Source organism: Leptonychotes weddellii, chromosome 2 (genome assembly GCF_054177405.1).
Source record: "Leptonychotes weddellii isolate Sample4059 chromosome 2, ASM5417740v2, whole genome shotgun sequence".
Classification (NCBI taxonomy): domain Eukaryota; kingdom Metazoa; phylum Chordata; class Mammalia; order Carnivora; family Phocidae; genus Leptonychotes; species Leptonychotes weddellii.
This window is the reverse complement of record NC_138370.1, coordinates 86,256,498-86,282,011: the sequence shown is the minus strand read 5'-3', so window position 1 is coordinate 86,282,011 and position 25,514 is coordinate 86,256,498. Positions and strand designations below refer to the sequence as shown.

At 34.6% G+C, this 25,514-nt stretch overlaps 1 protein-coding gene across 4 annotated transcripts in view; it reads left to right on the top strand.

Annotated features, from left to right (window-relative positions):
* The window catches only part of AFG2A (AAA ATPase AFG2A), a 334,925-nt gene that overhangs the window by 100,157 nt on the left and 209,254 nt on the right, over window positions 1–25,514 (top strand). The window contains exon 14 of one of the 4 annotated variants that reach the window (XM_081811922.1): window positions 19,972–20,098. The exons of 2 other annotated variants lie outside the window; for them this stretch is intronic. In XM_081811922.1, the coding sequence (XP_081668048.1) occupies window positions 19,972–20,098 (127 nt within the window). Of the gene's footprint in view, window positions 1–7,447; window positions 7,529–19,971; window positions 20,099–25,514 lie in introns of those variants that run through there. One more of the 4 variants, XM_081811925.1, reaches the window with a different exon arrangement.

Sequence of the window (25,514 nt, the reverse complement as noted above, 5' to 3'; positions counted from 1 at the left end):
AAACAAACTGAGGGTTGCTGGAGTGGTGGTGGTGGGAGGGATGGGGTTGGCTGGGTGATAGACATTGGGGAGGGTATGTGCTATGGTCAGTGCTGTGAATAGTGTAAGACTGATGAATCACAGACCTGTACCTCTGAAACAAATAATACATTATATGTTAAAAAAAAGAAAAAAAGAAGGTAGTAGGAAGGGGAAAATGAAGGGGGGAAAATCAGGGGGGGAGACGAACCATGAGACTGTGGACTCTGAGAAACAAACTGAGGGTTCTAGAGGGGAGGGGGTGGATGGGTTAGCCTGGTGATGGGTATTAAAGAGGGCACGTATTGAATGGAGCACTGGGTGTTTACGCAAACAATGAATCATGGAACACTACATCAAAAACTAATAATGAAATATATGGCGATTAACATAATAAAATAAAATTTAAAAAAATACCACCAGCATTTTTCACAGAACTAGAACAAATAATCCTTTTTTTTTTTTTTAAAGATTTTATTTATTTATTTGACAGAGAGAGACATAGCGAGAGAGGGAACACAAGCAGGGGGCAGTGGCAGAGGGAGAAGCAGGCTTCCTGCGGGGCAGGGAGCCCGATGCGGGGCTCGATCCCAGTACCCTGGGATCATGACCTGAGCCGAAGGCAGATGCTTAACGACTGAGCCACCCAGGTGCCCCTAGAACAAATAATCCTAGAATTTGTATGGAACCACAAAAGATCCTGAATAGCCAAAGCAACCTTGAGAAAGAAAAGGTTGGAGGCATCACAATTCCAGACTTCACGTTATATTACAAAGCTGTTAGTAACCAAAACAGTATGACACTGGCATAAAAACAGACACATAGATACAATAGAACAGAGTAGAAAACCTGGAAAAGAACCCACAGGTATGGTCAGTTAATCTTCAACAAAGCAGGAAAGAATATACAGTGGGAAAAAGACCATCTCTTCAACAAATGGTGTTGGGAAAACTGGACAGCAACATGTAGAAGAATGAAACTGGACTACTTTCTTACACCATACACTAAAATAAATTCAAAATGGATTAAAGACCTAAATGTGAGATCTGAAATCATAAAACTCCGAGGAGTAAACCCAGGCCATAACTTCTTTGACATTGGCTTTAGTAAAATCTTTCTAGATATGTCTCCTGAGGCAAGGGAAACAAAAGCAAAAATAAAGTATTGGGATTTCATCAAAATAAAAACCACAGCAAGGGAAACAATCAACAAAGCTAAAAGGCAGCTTATGGAATAGAAGATATACAAATGGCATATCTGATAAAGGGTTAGTATCCAAAATATGTAAAGAATGTATTAAACTAAACACCCCCCAAATGAATAATCCAGTTAAAAATGGGCAGAAGACGTGAATAGATGTTTTTCCAAAGAAGACATACAGATTGTCAACAGACACATGAAAAGATGCTCAACATCACTCATTATCAGGGAAATGCAAATCAAAACTGCAATGAGATACCACCTCACACCTGTCAGAATGGCTAACAACAACACAGGATAAAACAGGTGTTGGTGAGGATGTGGAGAAAGGGGAACCCTCTTGTACTGTTGATAGGAACGCAAACAGGTGCAGCCACTCTGGAAAACAGTATGGAGGTTCCTCAAAAAGTTAAAAATAGAACTACCATGTGATCCAGCAATTGCTGTACTAGTTATTTATCCAAAGAATACAAAAATACTAATTCCAAAGGATACATGCACCCCAGTCTTTATAGCAGCATTGTCTACAATAGCCAAATTATGGAAACAACCCAAGTGTCCATCGACTGATAAATGGATAGAGAAGATGTGGTATATATATACAATGGAATATTAGCCATAGAAAAGAATGAAATCTTGCCATTTGCAAGGACATGGATGGAACTAAAGAGTATTATGCTAAGTGTAATAAGTCAGTCAGAGAAAGACAAATACTATATGATTTCACTTATATGTGGAATTTAAGGAACAGAACAAATGAGCAAAGGAAAAGGGGGCAGGGCAAACCAAAAAACAGACTCTTGGCTGTAGAAAACAAACTGATGGTTCCCAGAAATCAGTTGGGTGGGGGATGGGTGTGTGTGTGTGTGATGGGGATTAAGGAGTACACTTGTTTTGATGAGCACCTTGTGTTGTATGGCAATGTTGAATCACTGTGTTGTATACCTGAAACTAATATTATGTGGTATGTTAACTAAGTGGAAATTAAATAAAAACTTTAAAAAAATAATTCATTACAATAATTACAGGATTTTAATTTTCTGTGTCACCATTTCCAGATCTACGGCACTAAGAAATGATGCATGTTTAGAAGCATTTTCTCTGCTTCAATTATTAGACCACTTTTTTTCAGAAAATTAGTTTGAGCCAACATATATTAATTTTCCTTATTATTTATTTTATTGGATTATGTTCATGACAATAGTGTGGGGATGTCCAGGAATGTGAAAAAAATTCTCTTAAAAAAATTGCTTTTGGCAAAGAGTAAATTGAACTGTGAGGTTAAGGATCACTTGTTTCTCTAACGTGTTTTAGTTAAAACTATACAGATGTAATGAGTATTGCCTTTGTTAGCTTGGAATTTTAGTGGAAGTCATAGCAAAATGGAAAAATACATACTTTTATGTCATTCTCTATGTTAACAGTTTATACAAAGCTACAGTTATGCAGAGCACATGCAGCTTCCAGAGCTTAGGACAGCTGGAGAATAGAATTCACTATGTATGTCTCTACTTTTATAGGATATCCTGTTAATCTAAAATAGCTTATTTACTGTCAGGTTCATGCTGAATATTGATCATACTCTGACAGCATAGTTTTAAGCTAGAAAACTCAAGGCATTATTGATTTTTGACATTCATTAGTTTTTGCTTTCAGGTTTTGAATTTTGGTGGTTATTTCTTCTTAATTGGCATCTATTTCTTCAGTACAGTTAAATGTTTTCTTTCAACTGTAATCAATAGGTCTCCCCCCTCACTGTGTGATGGTTTAAAAGATGGCTATTATAGATATTTCAACCTTACTTTGGCACATTAGTGTATATGGTTTGCAAAACTCTGAAGTTATTAATGCTTTATAGTATTATGGAAAGAGTATAGACTCTGGAATCAAGTAGATATGTATTCAGATCCTGCCTCTGCCATTTGCTAGCTGTGGAATCTTGGGCAAATTACTCAACCTCTCTGTGCCTCAGTTTTCTTATATATATATATATATGATGAGAATAAAAGTAGTATTTACCTCACAGTGCTGTTATTGGGATGAATAAAGTAGTACATGGGATGCATGGCACAGAGCAAGTTAAATACGTGTCATTCATTATTAACACAGTATCTGGGAGGTATTCAGTGAACAGTAGGTATTTTTTATAATTACTTATGAGGGTTTTCCCTCACATCTTCTGGGAGAGATCAGAACTCTCCATATTCATGAGGCTTTAGGTAAGGCACAGATAAACTGCCTTGTGCGAGCAGAATATATACTGAGTTTTAATACTATAAGCAAATGGTTTATCAGGAACCGAAGAGCTTAATTTTTTTTTTTTTAATGGGAATCAGAGATCTTGTTCAGGAGATTATTTTTAAGTCATCCCAATAAGGTGAGCAAGGAATCTTAAGAAATCTCTGATTTTAATAGACTCTTCAAATGTTTAATTATTAAATGTTATTGTCAGCTGCACAACATAGGTAGAATTTTAAATATATGGAATATTGTGGAATATGATACAGTTTTTCTTTTCTCTAGAATTTTTTTTCAAAGTTAGTCTAACATGAGTTAGATTTCTTCAGTTTAAGAGTTTTGTGGTATTGGAAATGACTTATTAAAAATAATGCATTTGTGGGGCTCCTGGGTGGCACGGTCAGTTAAAGTGTCTGACTCTTGGTTTTGGTTCAGGTTGTGATCTCAGGGTCATGAGATGGAGCCCCGTCTTGGGCTCAGCACTGTGTCTGCTTGACTTTCTCTCTCCATCTCCCTCAGCCCCTCCTACTTGTGCACTCGCTCTCTCCTCTCTCTAAAATAAATAAATCTAAAAAATATATATAATGCATTTGTTTATGGAAGAGCCAACTTCTTTCTGAGGGATAGACTTATATTTTGTAGATGAATTTATTACTATAATAATCAACACTTTTTATTTGGAGTATAAAAGGCTTATATTCAAAAAATTTTAAATTGTTTAAAACATGTTTAATTATCAAAACAAATTGTTTAAACTGGTTAAATGTTTAAAACTTAAAATTTTTTTTTTTTAAGATTTTATTTATTTATTTGACAGAGAGAGAGGCAGGGAGAGAGGGAGCACAAGCAGGGGGAGCAGCAGAGGGAGAAGCAGGCCTCCCATGGAGCAGGGAGCCCGATGTGGGGCTCGATCCCAGGACCCCGGGATCATGACCTGAGTCAAAGGCAGCCGCCCAACCGGCTGAGCCACCCAGGCGCCCCTGTAATGAAGGTTTTAACTTGTTTTATAAAGGGATATAAAATTGAAGAGATTAAATTACACAGAGATAGGTGTATCAAGTTTCTCAATTTGGAATGTGCTGACCGTGTAAACGGCACCAGAAAATTTCTCTGTTTGTAGACTCTGATTGGGCTTTGTATTTTCATTTCCTTGAAGTTAAGCCACTTTTCATCAGGCCTTAAAAGGAATCCAGCAATTACTCTTTTTTTTTTCTTTTCTTTTTTTTTTTATTTGACACAAGTAGGCAGAGCAGCAGGCAGAGGGAGAGGGAGAGGGAGAAGCAGGCTCCCCGTGAAGCAGGGAGCCCAATGCAGGGCTCAATCCCAGGACCCTGGGATCATGACCTGAGCTGAAGGCAGACGCTTAACGACTGAGCCACCCAGGCGCCACCAAAACTTTAAAATTTTTTTAAAGTAAAAAAAAAAAAAAAATCTGGTTACCTTTCCCAGCCTCTTTTGTCTTCCTTTTTCTTTGCCTATAAGAAAAGATATTAATAATTTTAGTGTTTTCTTAAGTTACAAGCTGTATCTTTATAATAGATTTTTACTTTTTATACAGAATACTGGCAAAACTAATGTTTCATGTGATTTTATTTTTTATGGATTATAGCTTATTTAAGTATTCTTATGCTTGGAATTTTTTAAAATATAAAATAGTTTCTCCCTTAAATTTTTTTTACTTTATTTTAAAGAAACGTGTATAGAGGAGCCAGAACTGTAGTTACTGTTCTTGTAGTGTTATCATCTTCATGGTATTTATCTGAAGAAAGTATAATTCATACTGTTTCTGAACTTTGCTTTAAAACGGGGGAAAAATAAAAATCTTTTTCTATTTCTTTCTCTCCCCAATTCATTTTCTTTCAGGTGGTTATACCCACCTTTCATCAAAAAAATCCCAACTCCTTCCCAAGTATATAGGTTTCCTAATGAGATGATTCATTTTAAAAGAAGTTCACATTAGGCTTGTCAGGGTCAGGTAAAGAAAGTAAAAGCAAAATAGGACTTAGAACACTTGGATCTATTCTTGACATTTTTACTGAGTAAGCAGTTATTGGTATATATGCAAACAAATGGTGCCATAAAATCTACAGTTTCTATTACTAGTGGAATTGATACTTAAGACTGAGAAATAACCCTGTTTGTACCTGTTTCAATATTAGCTGCTGATTGAAGAGGTCATTTTACAAAGAAAACTTTTGAAATAAACCTTAACTGTAAATTTTGATCGTAGACTGTCATCTCTAGTTAGCAGTAATTTTATTGGCTTCAGCATTTGAGAATCCTGAGTACATTCTTGATCTCTTTGATTCCTTTTGATAGTTCTGGGGGAATTCTCAGGTTTTATTTTTTCAGATACAGCTTTTATTTTATTCTCTTTTCTCTCTATGGAACTCTCTCATATGGCACTATATGTTTCTTAGGTTTTCCACTGGATTCCATATGTCTTTTACACTGTTTTTATTCTTTCTTTTTTCTCTTTTTGTGCATCAGTTTGGATATTTTCTACTAGCCTGTTTTCGAGGTCAAGAATCCTCTGTTCTCCTGTGTCTAATCTGTTACACTCATCTTTTCAATTCTTAATTTCAGCTTTTACAGTTTTGGGGTTTAGAATTTTCATTTGACTTTTTCTTATGGATTCCAGGCCCCTGACAAAATCCCCCCCCTTTTTTGGTACAATTCATGGGAATTTTTGTTTTTACTATCTCAGTTCTATCCCTTTCTGTATTACATGTTGATTTAATATTGTTTTACAGATTCTAACTCCCTAGCATCTCGCCTCTTCTTAAGATAAAACTAAAAGGAATATACATATTATGATTTTGTTGATAACTGGTATCTTGGGCTTCTCTCAGTTGTTCCATTTCTTTTATATGGACTCTATACCTAATACTTGATGTTGAGTTTAGTGTCTAAAGCAATTACGGTAATGGCAATTTTTCTATTTGTGAAATGTTTTACCCATTCTTAAATTAAATTTAGATTAGTTTATGTTAATAGAGTGTGGTTGTGTGTCATGAGCTTTCAGCATCTAAATATGGCATTTGAAAAACTCCTTGAGGGGCATCTGGTTAAGCATCTGCCTTCGGCTCAGGTCATAATCCCAGGGTTCTGGGATTGAACCTGCATCAGGCTCCCTGCTCAGCGGGGAGCCTGCTTCTCCCTCTTCCTCTGCCCCTCCTCACTGCTCATGCTCTGTCTCTCTCTCTGCTCACTCTCTCGAATAAATAAATCTTTAAAAAAAAATTAAAAGCTCCTTGCCTTTTTTTTTTTTCTAATCTGTGAATTAAAATTTAGATTCAAAATGAAAAACACAAATGGTTTTTAGGGTTGTTTTTTTTTTTTAACTGATAATTTCATGTAAAAAGTGCTTATAATGAAGCTGATGTATACTATTCTTTCAGCTTTAAATCTGTTAATTTGTATAGTAATTTATGTTCACAACATTAATCCAAGGCTATAACATATTGAAATTCTCTTTGAATTATATGATGAAAATTCATATATATTTGGAATGTATTCAAATTTTTTCATTTCATAAGATTTGAAAAGTTAAAATTTATTCATGTGTTTTAGTAATAATCTATATTTTTTGTTAACTCATTTTCTTATCCTCTAGTGTAATTGTTTTAATTTTCCTCTCAAATATTACCACATATGAAAGTGTATATTGAATGGTATTCAAATTCAGTACTAGCCCTGGCTAAACCCAACATTGATAGCCATGAGATTGCTCTTGTTTTTCTAGAAAAGATTCTAAATGTTCTATGTAGTATGATCATTCATGGTTATAGTTAGAGCCACTTCTTCATTACTGATAGGGTAAGTGGTCATCTTAGTCTGGTTTATTTAGTTTCATATATTCTGTCCAAATTCTTGATTTAAATTAATAGCAGATGTAATGTATAGTTCTTGAGTCAGTCTTTGAGGAACTATTCTGTGTTGTTTATTTTGGAAAAGAAAGTAAATGTGATGTTTTCTTTCTGCCTTCTAGATTCTAAAGTCCTTGAGGGAATAGGGACTGGCTTCATAAGCTTTTCATTTCCATTTCCTAAAAATGTTCCTGGCCTGCTAGGTAATGAATGTTTATTGAATGAATAAGATGAATCGAATTGAATGAATTGTTGCACTTTCTAATGAAATTATTTCCCTCATTTTTCCTCTGACCCTCCCCCTGCACTATACCACAGTGGCCTTTGCCTAATCAGAAACAAAATCTAGTAGCTATTTGAGGGTTTTTTTACTTCTCAGATGGCCCAGCTAATACATTAACATTTATAGTAAGACATCTAGCAGTCTTAGTAATTCATTGGAAGAGGAAGGGAGAGTGTAGCTAAGGATGGGTTCTCACATTATTTGAGCATAGCTTCTAGCAGCGGAAGGCAAAGAAAGCAATAGCACATGTAAAATTAGAGGTGATCTGGGCTCAGGATCTTTTCTTTTGCTGAAAGTAGGCTATTCACTTGGCGCTATTCATTATGTTACACAAACTTCTCTAGGTGGGACACAAAAATTAGAAGAATTTTGCCATTATTGAGTAGCAGAGTTAGGTTAACATTTTTTAGTCTTATGTGTTAACGCTATCCAATGCTAGGGACTGAAACCTTCCTATGAATAAATCCAGACAACTTTTTTTATTCCTTTACTTGACTCAGCAGCATTTGACACAGTTAACTTCCTCTTTCCTGAGACACTATCCTTTTACTGTTCCAGTTTTCCTTCTTCCCTCTCTGGCACCCTGCTGTGCCCTCAGTTGTGTTCCTCCAAAATTTATGTGTTGAAGTCCTAACCCCCACATGATGGTATCTGGAAATGGGGCTTTGGGGAGGTAGTTAGGTGTGGATGAGGTCATGAGAGTATGGTCCTCATGATGGATTAATGCCCTTATAAGAAAAGACATCAGAGATCTTGCTCTCTCTTTCTCCCATATCCATGAGGATATATCAAGAAGGCCACCATCTTCAAGCCAGGAAGAGTGCTTTCATCAGACTCTACCTATCCAGAATTACAAGAAAATAAATTTCTTTTGTTTAAACAGCATTGTCTATAGTATTTTGTTATGTAGGTGTGAGCTAACTAATACACACGCCTTCTTCTTTGCAAATTCCTCTACCACTTCTTTTTTCTTTTAAAATTTTTAAAATTTTAATTCCAGTGTAGTTAATATACAGTATTCATTTCGGGTGTATAATACGGTGATTCAACTCTACCTCTTTGTTCATTATTCATGTATCTTTCATCACTCATTGTACACTTTTCTACTTGCATCAATCTTTTTGGCAAAGATTCCAGGATCTACATTTCTGCCTCCCACATCTTTCTTTTATGTCTAAACCTCAAGTTGTTTTATTGGCATTTCACATCTAACATGTTCACACTTAAAGTCGTTTTTACCCAGTGACTCAATGGAAACATTGGTTTAGCAGCCCTATTGATTGTATCCTCTTAATATTTTTCATATCTATCCACTTCTTTTATCCCTGTTGCCATGATATTTGTTCATACAACTCTCTGTATTGGATTACTGAGAACTTGTTCTAACTGAATGGCTTCAAAATAGCTTAATATTTTTTTATATATTTTTCTAAGTAAACTTTATTTTTTAGAGCAGTTTTAGGTTCACAGCAAAACTGAGTAGGAAGTACAGAGTTCCCATATACCCCTTTCCCCCCCACATGTATAGTCTGTCCACTGTCATCATCCCAAATTAGAGAGGTACATTTGTTACAGTTGATAAACGTACATTGACACATCATCACCCAAAGTCCATAGTTTACATTAGGGTTCACTCTTGGTGTAGAACATTCTATGGGTTTTGACAAATGTATAATGACGTGTTACCCATTTTGGTAGCATACAGAGTACTTTCACTGTCCTAAAGATCCTTCATACTCTATTTGTCCCTCTTCCACCTTTAACCCCTAGCAACCACTAATCCTTTTATTGTCTCCATAGTTTTATCTTTTCCAGAATGTTACATAGTTAGAATCATGTAATATGTAGCCCTTTCAGATTGGCTTCTTTCACTTAGTAATATGCATATAGGGTTCCTGCATGTCTTTTCATGGTTTGGTAACTTTTTTTTTTAAGCATTGAGTAATAATACATTGTATGGATGTACCAGTTTATCTGTTCACCTACTGAAGCACATCTTGGTTGTTTTCTGGTTTTAGCAATTTTAATAAAGTAGCTATAAACATCCATGTACAGGTTTTGATGTAGCTGTAAGTTTTTGACTCATTTGGGTAAATCCCAAGATTCATGATTGCTAGATGATATGGTAGGAGTATGTTTAGTTTTGTAAGAAACTTCCAAACTGTCTTCCAAAGTAGCTGCACCATTTTGTAATCCCACCAGCAGTGAATGAGAGTTCTTGGTTTTCCACGTCTTCATCAGCATTTAGTGGTGTCAGTATTTTGGATTTGGGCTATTTTAATAGGTATATAGTAGTATCTCATTATTTTAATTTGCAAGTTCCCTAATGATGTGATGTTGAGCATCTTTTTATGTTTACTGCCATCTGTATAACTCTTTATGAAAGGTCTGTTCAGGTCTTTTGTCTACTTTTTTAATTGGGCTTTTCATTTTTTTAATTTTTGAGTTTTAAGAGTTCTTTTTATATTTTGGATATCAGTCCTTTATAAGACCTGTCTTCTGCAAATATTTTTCCCCAGCTTCTGGCTTGTTTTCTCATTCTTTTGATAGTGTCTTTTGCAGAGCATATGTTTTTAATTTTAGTGAAGTCCAGCTATTATTTCTGTCATGGATCATGCCTTTGGTGTTGTATCTAAAAAGTCATTAGCATTGCCAAGATCATTTAGATTTTCTTCTCTGTTATTTTCTAGGAGTTTTATAGTTTTACATTTTGTATTTAGGTCTGTGATCCAGGTTGAGTTAATTTTTGTGAGGAGTGTAAGCTCTGTGTCTAGATCCTTTTCTGCACATGGAGGTCCAGTTCTAGCAGTATTTGTTGGCAAGAGTTTTTGGTTGATGCCTTATTTTCTATATAGACAGTCATTTCACTTGCACACAAACACAGTTTTATTTATTCCTTCCCAATCTGTATATCATTTCTTGCCTTTTCTTGTCCTGTTGCACTATCTGGGACTTGTAGTACATTGTTGAAAAATAATAGTGAGAGGGAACATCTTTGCCTCATTCCTGATATTAGTAGGAAAGATTTTTGTTTCTCAACATTAAGTATGATGTAATAGGTTTTTTTGTAGTTATTTTTTTTTATCAAGTTGAAGAAGTTCTCTTTATTATTAGTTAGCTTTGTATCATGACTGGGTGTTGGATATTTTTTTTTTAATTGAAGTATAGTTGACATACAATGTTAAATTAGCTTCAGGTATACAACATAGTGATTCCACAGATTTTATGCATTATGCTGTACTCTTCACAAGTATAGCTACTGTTTCTCATCATACAATGCTATTATAATACCATTGACTATATTCCCTGTGTTGTACCTTTCATTTACATTACTTATTCATTCCATAACTGGAAGCCCACTCTCTTCACCAACGCTCCTTCACCCATTTTGCCTGACCCCCTCTTCTCTGGCAACCATTAGTTTATTCTCTGTATTTTTGGGTCTGTTTCTGCTTTTTATTTGTTTGCTTATTCATTTGTTTTGTTTTTAAGTTCCATGTATAAGTGGAATCATATGGTATTTGTCTTTCTCGGACTTATTTAACATAATACCTTCTGAGGGTCCATTCATGTTGTCACAAATGGCAAGATCTTACTTCTATCATGACTGTGTAACATTCCGTTGTGTGTGTGTATGTGTGAGTTTTCATGTGTATGTACATCACTTGGGTTGCTTCCATATCTTGGCTGTTGTAAATAATGCTGTAATAAACATAGGGGTGCATATATATTTTCGAATTAGTGTTTTCATTTCCTTTGGGTAAATACCTAGTAGTGGAATTACTGGAACTGGATCAAATGGTATTTCTATTTTTAATTTTTTGAGGAACCTTTATACTGTTTTCCACAGTGGCTATACCAATTTGCACTCCCATCCACAGTGCATACAAGGTTTCCTTTTTATCGACATCCTCACTGATACTTGTTCTTTCTTCTGTTTTTAATTTTAGCCATTCTGACAGGTGGAAGATGATATCTCATTGTGGTTTTGATTTGCATTTCCCTGATGATTAGTGATGTTGAGCATCTTTTCATATATCTGTTGGCCATCTGTATGTCTTCTTTGGAAAAATGTCTATTTAGGTCCTCTGCCCATTTTTTAATTGGATTAGTTGTGTTTTTTTGGTTTTGAGTGTTTTGAATTCCTTATATATTTTGGATATAACTACTTATCAGCAATATCATTTGCACATATCTTCTTTCATTCAGTATCATTTGCAAATATCAACTCCCATTCAATTGCCTTTTTGTTTGTTGATAGTTTCCTTCACTGTGCAAAAGCTTTTTATTTTTATAGTTTATATATAGTTTATATATATTTTATAGTTTATTTTTGCTTTTATTTCCTTTGCCTTAAGAGATATACATAGAAAAATGTTGCTATGACCAATGTCAAGGAAATTACCACCTATGTTTTCTTTTTTTTCTAGGAGTTTTATGGTTTTAGGTCTTACATTTAGATCTTTAATCTGTTTTGAGTTTATTTTTGTGTATAGTGTAAGAAAGGGATCATTTCATTCTTTTGCATGTTGCTGTCTAGTTTTCCCAGCACCATTTATTGAAGAGACTGTCTTTTTTCCATCGTATATTCTTGTCTCCTCAGTCATAGATTACTTGACCATATAAACATAGGTTTATTTCTGGGCTTTTTAATCTGTTCTATTGCTTTATATGTCAGTTTTTGTGCCAGTACCGTGTTGTTTTGATTCCTACAGCTTTGTAGTATACCTTAAAATCTGGAATTGTGGTATCTCCAGCTTCGTTCTTCCTTCGTAAGATTTCTTTGGGTATTTAGGGTCTCTATGGTTCCACACAAATTTTAGGATTATTTGTTCTAATTCTGTGAAAAATGCTGTTGGTATTTTGATAGCAATTGTATTAAATCTGTAGATTGCTTTGGGTAGTATGGACATTTTAACAATATTTGTTTTTCCAATCCATGAGCATAAAATACCTTTCTATTTGTGTTGTTTTCAATTTCTTTCATCAGTGTTTTAGTTTTCAGAGTACAGGTCTTTCACCTCCTTAGTTAAGTTTATTTCTAGGTATTTTATTCTTTTTGATGCCATTGTAAATGGAATTGTTTATTTCCCTTCCTACTACTTTGTTATTAGTGTATAGAAATTCAACCAATTTCTGTGTATTAATTTTGTATACTACAATTTTACTGAATTCATTTATTCTAATCGTTTTTTTGGTGAAGTCTTTAGGATTTTCTATGTATAGTACCATGTCATTTGCAGATAGTGACAGTTTAACTTCTTCCTTATCAATATGGATGTCTTTTATTTCTTTATCTTGTGGACTGCTGTGGCTAGGACTTTTCCGCCCTGTGTTAAATAAAAGTGGCAGAAGTGGACATTCTTGTCTTGTTACTGATCTTTTTCACCATTGAGTATGATGTTAGCTGTGGGCTTTTCATATATGGTTTTTATTATGTTGAGGTATGTTCCCTTTAAACCCACGTTGTGGAGGGTTTTTATCATGCACAGACTGGGTGTTGGATTTTGTCAAATGCTTTTTCTACATCCATTGATATGATTATATGATTTTTTGTCTTTTAGCCTGTATGATATGATAGATTACATTCATTGATTTTTGAATGTTGAACCAGTGAACCATACATGAGATAAATTCCGCTTCATCACAATGTACTAATTTTTTACACATCGTTGAATTATACATACATTATTTTACTTTGTTGAATTCAATTTGCTAATATTTTGCATATTTATAGAGTTACTGGTCTGTAATTTTCTTGTAATGTCTTTGTCTGGTTTTGGTATTAGGATAATGGTGCTGCTCTCATAGAATGATTTAACAAGTATTCCTTTTACTTCTGTCTTCTGATAGAAATTGTAGAGAATTGGTAAAATTTCTTCCTTAAATGATTGTTAGAATTTACTGTAAACTCATCTGGGTCTGATGCTTTCTGTTTAGAAGATTATTAATTCTTTTTTATTAATTCTTGATTCAGTTCTTTAATTGATATAGGTCTATTCAGATTGTCTGTTTCTTCTCGTGTAGGTTTTGACAGATTGTCATTTCATCTAGATTATGAAGTATGTGGCCATAAAAGTTTTCTTATATTTCGTAATTTAGTTGACTCTTGAACAATGTGGGGGTTAGGGGTGCTGACCCCCTGTGCAGTTAAAAATCTACGTATAACTTTGACTCCCCCAAAACTTAACTACTAATAGCCTACTGTTGACCAAAAGCCTTACTGATAACAGAAACAGTCAACACATACTTTGTATATGTATTATATATTATTTTCTTACAATAATGTAAGGTAGAGAAAAAAATGTTAAGAAGATCATAGGGAAGAGAACATACATTTAAAGTACTGTAATGTATTTATCAAAAAGAAATCTGCTTATAAGTGGACCTGCGCAGTTCAAACCCGTGTTTAAGGGTCAACTGTCAATCCATAATTAAACTTTTAAGGTCTGTGAAACCTGTAGTGATGTCCCTTCTTTCATTTGTGGTATTAGTAATCTGTCTTCTCTTGTTTTTCTCAGTTATCCTGGCTATAAGCTTATCGTTTTTATTGATCTCTTCAAAGAATGAGCTTTTGCTTTTGCTGATTTTTCTCTTTTGACTTCCTGTTATCAATTTTATTTCTGCTCTAATTTTCCTACTTTTTTCTTGTGTTTACTTTGGATTTAATTTGCTCTTTTTTTTTTAATTTCCTGAGGCAGAAGCTTACTGATTTTAGATCTTTCTTTTTTTCTAATATATACATTCAGTGCTATAAATTTCCCTTTAAGCACTACTTTTACTACATCCCATGCATTTTGATTAGTTGTATTTTCATTTTCATTTAGTTTAAACTATTTTTTATTTTTTGTTGAGATTTCTTCTTTAATCCATGTATAGGAGTGTGTTTTTTAATCTCCATGTATTTTGTAATTTTCCAAATGTCTTTTTGCTATTGATTTCTAGTTTAATTTCTGGTCTAATAGCACACATTGTATGATTTCTGTTCTTTATAATTTGTTAAGGTAGATTTTATGGCCTAGAATGTAGTCTGTCTTGGTAAATACTCCATATGCTCTTGAGATGAATATGTATTCTGCTGTTGGATGAAGTAGCATTTGGATAGCAATTATATTGAGTTGGTTGAAGTTGCTGTTGAGTTCAACTGTGTTCTTGCTGATTTTCTGCCTGCTAGATCTGTCCATTTCTGATGGAGGAGTGTTAAAATTTCCAACTATATGAGTGAATTCATTTCTTTCTCCTTGCTGTTCTATCAATTTTTGCCTCACATATTTTGACACCCTACTGTTAGGTGATGCATATTAAAGATTGTTAATGTCCTCTTGGAGTATTGACCCCTTTATCATTATATAATACCTCTCTTTATCGTTAATAATTTCTCTTGGTCTGAAGTCTGCTTTGTCTGAAAGTAATATAGCTGCTCCAGCATTATTTTGATTAGTATTAGAATTAATTGTGCATCTTTGTCCATCCCTTTACTTCTACTCTCTATATCTTTATATTTAAAGTGGATTTTTTGTCGACAACATATAGTTGGATCTTGTTCTTTGATCCACTATGACAATGTCTGTCTTAACGATGTGTTTAGACCATTGATGTTTTAAAGTGATTATTGATATAGTTGTATTAATACTACCATATTTGTTACTCCTTGTTCTTTGTTCCTGTTTTTGTCTTTGACTATTTTTCTGCCTTTTCTGATTTTAACTGAGCATTTTATGATTCCATTTTCTCTCCTTTCTTGGTGTATGAAATACGTATTTCTATTTTTTCCCCTTTTTTTCAGTGGTTGTCCTGGAATTTGCAATATACATTTACAGCTAATCTGCATTCACTTTCAAATAACACTGTTCTGCTTCACAGGTAGTACAAGTACTTTATAATAACAAAAATTTGAATTTCTCCCTCTAGTCCCTTGTATCATTTCTGTCATTCATTTCACTTATACATATGCTATAGTCACTGAATACATTGTTATTACCATTATTTTGGACAAACTATTATCTGTTAGATCAATTAAGTTGAAGTTTTTATTTTACCTTCACTCATTCCTCTCTAGTGCTCTTTCTTTATTTAGATTCAAGTTTCAACCTATATCATTTTCCTTTTCCTAGAACAACTTTTTGAGATTGATTTTTTTAAAGAGAGACAGCATGAGTGGTGGGGAGGTGCAGAGGGAGAGAGAAAGAGAACCTCCAGCAGACTCCCTATGTGGGGCTCAATCTCAAAACCCTGAGATCATGACCTGAGCCAAAATCAAGAGTAGGAAAACCGACTGAGCCACCTAAGTGCTCCTCTTGGAACAACTTTTTAAAACGTTTCTTGCAAGGCAGTCCTACTAACAACAAATTCCCTCAATTTTTGTTTGAAGAAGTCTTTATTTCTCCTTCATTTCTGAAAGATAATTTCAGAGAATATAGAAATTTAGGTAGGTGTTTTTCCTCTCTCAACACTTTAAATATTTCACTCTACTCTCCTTGGTTGCGTGGTTGCTGAGGAGTTATCTAATATAATTCTTATTTTTGCACCTCTACAGTGAACTGTATTATTCCTCTGGCTTCTTTCAAGATTTTTTTTTTTTTTTTTTGTCTTTGCTTTTCTGTAGTTTGAATATGATATGCCTTAAGGTAGTTTTTTGCCAGGTATCCTACTTGATGTTCTCTGGGCTTCCTGGATCTATAGTTTGGTGTCAGACATTAATCTGGAGAAATTCTCAGTCATTATTGCTTCAAATATTTCTTCTATTCCATTCTCTTTTCTCCTTCTGGTATTTCATTTGCATATATATTACGCCTTTTATAGCTTCCATAATTCTTGGATATTCTCTTGTTTCTTTTTTTTCTTCAGTCTTTTTTCTCTTTGCTTTTTCATTTTGGAAGTTTTTATTGGCAAATAATTAAGCTGAGGAATTTTTTCCTCAGTCATGTCTAGTCTAACAAGCCCATCAAAGGTATTCTTTATTTCTGCTATAGTGTCTTGATTTCTGCCATTTCTTTTTGAGTGTTAGAATTTCCACCTCTCTGCCTATGTTGCCCCTTTCTTGAGTGTTGTCTACTTTGTCTGTTAGAACCCTTAGCATATTAATCATAATTTTAAAAAATTTCTGGTCTGACAATAGCATTTTTGCTGGTTATCTGGTTCATTGATGCTTATTCAGTTTCTTCAATTTGTGTTTTGTTTGTCTTTTAGTATGCCTTGTAATAGTTTTGATTTTGTTTTGTTTTATTTTGATAGATGGACATGATGATACTGCATAAAAGGAACTATGGGAAATAGGCCTTTGGTGATGTAGTAGTAAGAGTATAAGAGGCCAGGTGTTCTTTGGTCCTATGATTAGTTGTAGTCTTTTTTTTTTTTAAAGATTTTATTTATTTATTTGAGAGAGAGAGAATGAGAGAGAGCACATGAGAGGGGGGAGTGTCAGAGGGAGAAGCAGACTCCCTGCTGAGCAGGGAGCCCGATGCGGGACTCGATCCCGGGACTCCAGGATCATGACCTGAGCCGAAGGCAGTCGCTTAACCAACTGAGCCACCCAGGTGCCCTAATTGTAGTCTTTTAGTTAGTCTGTGTTACTGGACTGTGAACTTCACAATTGCTTTTTAGTAACTTTCCTTCCCTTAGAGTAATACAGGATGGCTGAGAGGGCTGGAGTTGGGTATATCCCTTCTTCCAGCTCAGTTGGGTTCTGAGAAACCTGTCATAGTTTAGGCTCTGGTAAAACAGTTTCTCTTGAAGGCAGGACTTGTTAAGAAGTACAGAATATCCTGGCATATTCAAAATAGCTACTTTTCCCTTCCTCCTGCCACATGCACAAGATTTTCCTCAGGTCTTCATTGTGAGAACCTGGTATGGCTTCTGGAGGTAAAGTCACAAAAAATGTAAGGGTCCCTCAATGATTGTGTTTTCTGGAGTATTTAACTCTCAGACTTGTCCACACTGCCTCCAGAAGTTCATCATTTACATTTCCAGTATCCTTACCCCAGCACTGGTTCCTGTGGAGGTTTCTGCTTATTGATTTCTTTGTATCCAGCTTGTCTGTCTCTCCAGTTTGGGGGGCAGTGGTTTGTCTTATTGCTAAGGTCTAAATGTTTGTGTCCTCCCCAAAGTCATATGTTGAAATTCTAAGAGGTGGAGCCTTTGGGAGGTACTTAGGTCATGAAGGTGGAGACCTCATGAGTAGGATTTGTGTCTTTATAAAAGAGGCCTCACAGAGCTTACCCACCATCTTCATGTGAGGACGTGAAAAGGTGTCAGTTATGAACCAGGAAAAGACCCCTCACTTAACCATGCTGGTGCCTTGATCTTGGACTTCCCAGTATCCAGACTGAGAAATAAATTTCTATTGTTTATAAGCTATCTAGTCTATGATATTTTGTAATAGCAGCCTGAACAGATGAAGACACCTGTGATCTCTCATCTCAGAAGGGTCTAAGAAGAGTTGTTATTGGACTGGAAAACAGACCAGTATTTCCGTTTTATAATCTGTTCTCCATACTGTAGCTGTAGTGGTCCTCAAAAACATGAATCTAATTTTGTCATATTTCTAGTTGAAACTTCCCATTTACGTTAGGATAAAATCCAAACTCAGTAATTTGGATAACAAAGCCTTTGTTATCTAGCCTTGATTTCTCTCTCTACATTGATCTTTTGCATTTTTCATCTTAACTTCTGTGCCCAGCTATTTTGAACTGATTTCCATTTTCAGTGTTCTGTATTCTCCTTCTCTCTTTTCGTCTTAAACTGTTTGGTTCTCACTCATTTTTCAAGGTTTAAGTTAGAAACCATCTCCCTAGACAGCCCACCTTGACTTTCCCAAAATCTGTTCGATGTGACCTTCCTTAGTGTCTGAAAATATAGGATCACAACTAATTAGCATAGTAGATATAATTAAAGGCCTTAGATATAATCAGTTGGCAGCCTTAAATATTTAGGTGCTTGTAGTTATTATGAAGGAATCCTTAGAGCTTTTGCTAACAGTGTTTCTGACAATTAAGCTCTCATGTGGAAGAGTTACATTATGGAGGATATTTTTTGAAGGGTATATAATCCATTTATTCAGAATGTTCAGAGTTTATTCTTACAATCAGATTAGCAAATCCATGCACCTGCCAATTAGTTATTTGCAAGAATTAGTGCTAGCCAAAATAAATCTCAGTGGCTTCTCTGGTATTCCTTCGTCCCAAACGTTTTAGACATTAAATTGACAGTCTGATTTACATTTAGACAATAAATTGACAGTCTGATTTACATAACAACCTCATGTGTGTTTGATTGATGTGAGTTAGAGGCTACTCTCCCTGTGTATACACTACATCAAGTTTTTGAAGTTGTAATGCATGTTGAGATCTACATTCTGTTAAAAATCCTAATTATCTAATTAAATATGTTACATGATGATTATACTAAGGTACACTTGCTCTGTCATCAGTGACAGAGATATGAGGTGTGTACCTTCTATCCTCCTTTCCTCTTCTCCCCCTCACCCCATACATCTGGTTGAGTTTATATGTTTACTACACTTACAATGCTGTTATACTCTGTAATTGTCCACTCAGATGTTTATTACATATTTCTCAATTCTGAACTGTTCTTAGTAAATCCCAGCTGGTGCTAATGAGAATTGTTTTTGTAGGGCCTTGACTGTGTAATGTAAGGGTTTCGTTCATTGGTAAGACCTGTTGAATTTCCTTATTAATAATATTTAGTTTTGTTTTGGATTTTTTTGTCAAAGGAAATGTGATTAAATTATAGTATGTCTGGGTGGCTTTGTGATTGACCTGGTACATTAACGAAAGGCACATAATAACATATCTTTCTTTGCCTGTTTCTCCAGATATGGGGATTGTGATCATTACCTACCTGCTGATGTTGCTTAAAAATATTAATATTTTAAAATACCAAGATACATCAGAAATATCCCATTTGTTATGGGTAAAGAGTGTAAAGAGTTTTTTTATTTCATATAGGCTTTAAACTTCATGTGAGGAATGGGTTTTTATTTTGTTTCTTTATTCCCAATTCCTGTCAGTATGTTTTCCATATAAAATGTAAATATTGTTTAAATTACACGATTGTGTATGTATTTGATGAGCTGCTTTAAGTAATCTTATAACTTGCTTCCCAGATCTTATATATTTCATTATTGGAGAGAAAATGAACATGGTTGTTGAAGGAGGAAAAGAAATGATTTGAATATAATTAATTTTGGGGTATGGTAATTCAACAAGTAATGAATTCTGAAGCAAGCATTTTATATTTTGAAGCAGACATAGTTTTTCTTGTTATAGAATATACAGTCTTTTAAAAGTAATAAAGTACTTGGGGATAGGTAAAGAGTTTTAAAACTATATTTTTAAAAATCAGTTCTTTAGGTGCTGGGAACGTAGCTGACCGTGTTCTGGCTCAGCTCTTAACAGAAATGGATGGCATTGAACAGTTAAAGGATGTGACAATTTTGGCAGCTACTAACCGCCCAGATAGGATAGACAAGGTAAGAAAGAAAGCAGTGCGAGTGTTGTAAGAACTGGATTATTTGATTATGTTAGCTTTTTTTCATTTAGTAATTACAAATTACTTTGTAATCAGTTTTTCATTTAGAGGATCCCGAAAATCTTAAACTAAAGGAAATGAAAAGAACAGAGTAAAGCTTCTATGTTTTTATTGCTTATGGCTTGGTATTAATGAAACTATTTTGTAACCCCTTGAATTTCCCCCCTCATTGTTGCATCAAACTTTCAGATGGAGAATTGAAGTTCTGAAATTCTTTTTTTGTTTGTTTATGTCATCGATTTATTTTTGGGGCGTTTTTAACATTTTCATTCATACTAAGGTAAATTTCTGGATATTTAGGACAAGTTAGACTGAAGTTATTATTAACAGCTTTTTAGAATTCTTTGTCTGCAGTTGCTTTCAGAGTGATTAGAATAAGAGTGACAATGGATTTTATCTAAGAAATTACTTAGGCTCTAGCAATAAACTAAGCTATACAGTTGCAGAATTAACCCTTTCAAGGTATTGCTACCACTTTTTCTCCCTAGGTCAGAGTTTAATAAAGGGAATTCACTAAATTTTAAATGTCTAATTTCTACCTAATGTATAATTTTTTGCAAGGATTTAAATTAAGAGTAAAAATTTTCTCCTGTAGCATGAACCAATTTTTCTTTTTTCTGTTCACATTATTGCTTCATATAAATGACCTTATGAGCTCCTCTCTCCTTCCCTGTGCATAAATATACCGACTTTTAATTTTAAAAATGGGATTTAGAAAAAATCCTTGCAAAGATATGAAAGGAGCTTTTATGTGGAAAGCAAGCTTTGCTTTCATTCAATTAGGTATTTTACCATGCCATAAAGACCTTTGAGTCAAATACAGGTGAGAAAGCTTTTTTTTAAGAAGAAAGGTGTGTTCTGAGCACTTACAGGATCTGGGTCCATGCTCAGATACCTCTGATGTCTATGGAAAAAAAAAAAAAAGGACTGTATTTTAACAAGTATCATAGAAAGTACTAAAAGAACCCTAGAAGTTACCTAATCCCACCTTTGTTTCACAAATAAAGGTGCTGAATCCAGAAAAAAACTCCTGGTAAGAAAATATTATATTTTATGATATTTTCTCCTGGTTACCCCATGGCTAATGAGGTCTAAAATTTCTTTGGTTTCCTTCTCTACAATGCCTAATCTAATAGTTGTCTTCTTTGGTTTCTTAATAGAGTATGTCTTCACTGTTAGATACATTTCTTGAAATAGGGCTTTCTCTGGGTTCATCTAAATCAAGCCATATGATTCAGCTTAATTGGTGCTTGTATTAGTTTTCTCTTACTGTGTTACAGATTACCTCAAATTTAGCAGTTTTACACAACACCCATTTATTAGTATTTCTGTAGGTAGGTCAAAATCTGGGAATGGCATGACAGAGTTGTCTGTTCCAGAGGCTCACTACGGGCTAAAAACAAGGAGTTGGCAGGACTATATCGTTGTCAGGAGCTGGTATTCCTTTTCTTTTTTTTTTTTTAAGATTTTATTTATTTATTTGACAGAGAGAGGCACAGCGAGAGAGGGAACACAAGCAGGGGGAGTGGGAGAGGGAGAAGCAGGCTTCCCACTGAGCAGGGAGCCCGAGGTGGGGCTCGATCCAAGGACCCTGAGATCATGACCTGAGCCGAAGGCAGACGCTTAACGACTGAGCCACCCAGGTGCCCCTGGTATTCCTTTTCTAATCTCATATGATTGGGTCAGAATTCATTTCTTGTGATTGTAGGCCTAAGGACTAAATTTCCTTACTGGCTGTCAGCTGGGAGCTACTGTCGCTCCTAGAGACCCCCACATGGCCTCTTCCATCTTCAAAGACAACAGTGAGAATTGCCATCATATTTTATCCCTCTTATGCTTTAAAATTCTGTTGCCAGGAAAAGCCCAGTGTCTTTTAGTGTCATCTGATCAGGTTAGGCCCAACAAAGGAAAATCTCTCCACCTTCAAGTCAGCAGTTTCAGGACCTTAATTAATTACATTTGCAAAAGCCCCTCACAGTAGCACCTAAATTAACGTTTGATTGAATAACTGGGAGAAGGTGTGAGTCCACTAGGGGACCAGAATCTTGTGACTCTACTAGAAGTCTTCCTACCACAGTGCTCTTCAGCTTCTTCCCCCCACTACTATCTGAATTCTGTTCCAAGTCCTAAGAACAACTTCTAACTTCCTCAGAGACCAGCTTATCCTTGCCTGTCATATAATTGGCTATGAACCAGCTCCTCTGAAATGTTCTTGTTCTGTGGAATCTGCTGTTTTCTCAGATGCAGCATTTCTTTGCCTTGCCTTGTTCAAATATATCTTTCTTCAAATTATACATATAATCTTTCTTAAAATAGGAAAGGATAAACAAATTTAAACTCCTTTTGTAAAGGATACATTTTTTCATGTTCTTTATATGTGTAACACTTTGTAGGTTTGTTACTTAATACGGTGGAATTGTTGATTTATAATCTGTTTTGCTTTTCCCCCGTAAGACCTAAACTGAACCCTAACTGTTGTGTTTTACAGTAGATCTAATTTATCCTAGTTTTTTACCAACACCTGGTACAAAAGACCTTTAGAAATTTTAAAGATAAACCTAGAGATTAGACGTTATTCTTGGGCCACTGTAAGGTTTGGGGCGTTTTTTAAAGCTCAGCTTTCTAAAGTCAAAACCTTTCCATTCTCTTTAGGAGAGTTTAGTCTGTGGATATCTTGGATCTCTTGGAAAAAATACTTAACTGGATTTTGGGCAGAAGTTGTTTCCAAAGACAGGAGATTTAAGGGATGGAAGTGGTTTTTCTTTTTTTTACATTTCAAAGATTTTGCATTGTTTTCGTGTTTCTTGCCTGGTGATAATATTTGCCTTAGGAAGGCATATGCTGTGTTTCATTAACAGCAACTCGTAAGTGAGTCTTCAACATCACAGAGTTTCAGAAATTGAAGTTTGGGAAATATCTTGCCGAACTTCTAGCCATGTTTTTTTATCCTTTTTAAAATGTTACCTTGAATTCATCAGTTCTAAAAACATGTGATTGTACAAAATAAGTGTTTTAAGTATCAATATTAATTCACTGTTAATACCTTGATTTATTGACCTCTTTAAGATGTTTCAGAGAGAAGTATAAACATATGCAAACATATAGTATGTATAGATCCATATTTGTATGTATGCCTGTATGTTTGTATGTATACATATATATGCATTTACGCACATACTTTGATGAGTTTTTGAATATTAGAAATCCAACTTTTTTTAACCAACTAATTTTGGATGAGCACATTTAAATTAAGATTGAAAGTATTTGCTAACTAGGTACAAAGACTTATTTTCACTAGGTCAGGGAGATGCAAATTTTTCAAAATTTATAATGTTTAATTTGTAAAGGATTAAATAATAAAATTATTCCTGGCAGCAAAACATAAAATTGGTAAATGGGAAAAAGCATTTTTGAGTGGTATAAGAATGGTTTCAAGATCATCAAATGATGTGCTATGCTTTCAAGTACAACTTTGAATTTAGTACATTGCACCAGGGTCTAAATGTTCTGCCTATTGTATTCTGTAATTGTGCAAAAAAAAAAAAAAAAACCCAAAAACCCCAAACTTTAAATAATCAGTGATTTTTGTAAAAAAAAAATTCTTTTCTATTTCAAGTAGAATTCCATATTTGTGTGGAATATGGATTTTTTTTTTTTTTTAAGATTTTATTTATTTATTTGACAGAGAGAGATCACAAGTAGACAGGCAGGCAGAGGGAGAGGAGAAGCAGGGAGCCTGATGCGGGGCTCGATCCCAGGATGCTGGGATCATGACCTGAGCCGAAGGCAGACACTTAACCAACTGAGCCACCCAGGTGCCCCGGATTTTTTTTCTTAATTGTACTTTTGTTACTACTCATATGATACATACTATATCAAAAGTCATTTTTCTTTGCAGACTTTTTCCTCTGAAGAACTGTTTTAGAGCATTATTTGTATATTATTTAATACTACTATAAAAAAGAAGTTTCAGTGCATGTGTGATTATAACATGGTGTTTGTTCAAAATGTGTCCTGAAGGTCCCGGTAGAAACAAAACAATCTTAAGAGACAATATAAAAACAAAAAAACTTCCTGTTAGGAAATGAATAGACCGTTTCCACCACCTGCCTTGTCTGGACGAAACTGTATTAGGAAGAGTATGGGTGACAGAAGAATTAAATTTCATGTGCTGCTAAAAAGTAAAGATTTTTTTTTAGCTTAAAACTGGAATTAAAAAAAAAGACTGTTCTAGTGTCAAAGAAATAATACAGTTGGTCTAACTTTGGCTAAATTTAATTAGGGTGTTTGGCCTTGTAAATTAGCTGGCCTACTTTACCATCCTATTGTCTGTTAACCCACAACCTCTATGTCATGGGGACCTTAAGTTAGTGTGTTAAAAGGGTGAGGATTCTTGGACTGCCAGAGGAGTGAAATTGACATCATTGTGTCACCTATATGTTGTGTGTATTTAGTGTCTTTTATGGACAGTATTTCAATTTCATGTAGTTTGGGGAAACTAAAGCTGGAGTTTCTTGGGGATTCTGGTGGTTCAGCAAAGGAAGTAAGACACATAGCTCAAGAATCACATTGTTCTATTTCCTGCTATGTCATATTTACATGTCAAATACATTAGCTGTGATGTAGCACACTAGGCTAAGTAAAGTGATTGCTTGTGGTTCCTGGTGGTATCCTGAAGTCTCCATAGACTTTTATGCCTTACCCTCTCCTCCAGCTAATAAGTGAGGGAAGAGAAGTCATATCCTCAAGTGTCCATTTTACATAAGAATGACAAGATGTGAAGGATAGATGAAGATTAATGAGATTGTATACTGTCAAGTTGACACATTGTCTTTAGATGGATGGTGGTCTGGATTTCCTCAGCATCGAGAGACTTTAGAATAGCAAACAACAGAATTTTTATTGATGCCGAAATAACAAAGAGCCCAAACTGTAGGATTTATATTGTTCTTTGTTAGGCTGTTGATTATGTGGCCCCTTTAGAAGAATATAATGTCCAATCCATGGCATTCATGCATTTGTGTTGAATATTAAGAAATGGTCATGTCTTCTTTCCCAGACATTAAAAAAACCTCAAAATAGTTTAGTTTTATGAATATTTTTTAATTTAGTCATTTGGTTACTTTTAGTACTGATGCCTAGTATATAACAGGTTTTCCATAATTATTACTACTATAAGGTATATAGCCTATCAACCTAGTTTTCTTATAATAGTAAATTGGTAGAATTTAAAAAAAAAATTGGTAGAATTTTGAAAATTCTGCTCTGAGTCATCTATGGATAAGATTGTTCAATTGAGGAAAATTTTGGAAGTTATATAGAAATATTCAATAATTCAGGGTTCAGAATCATTTTCT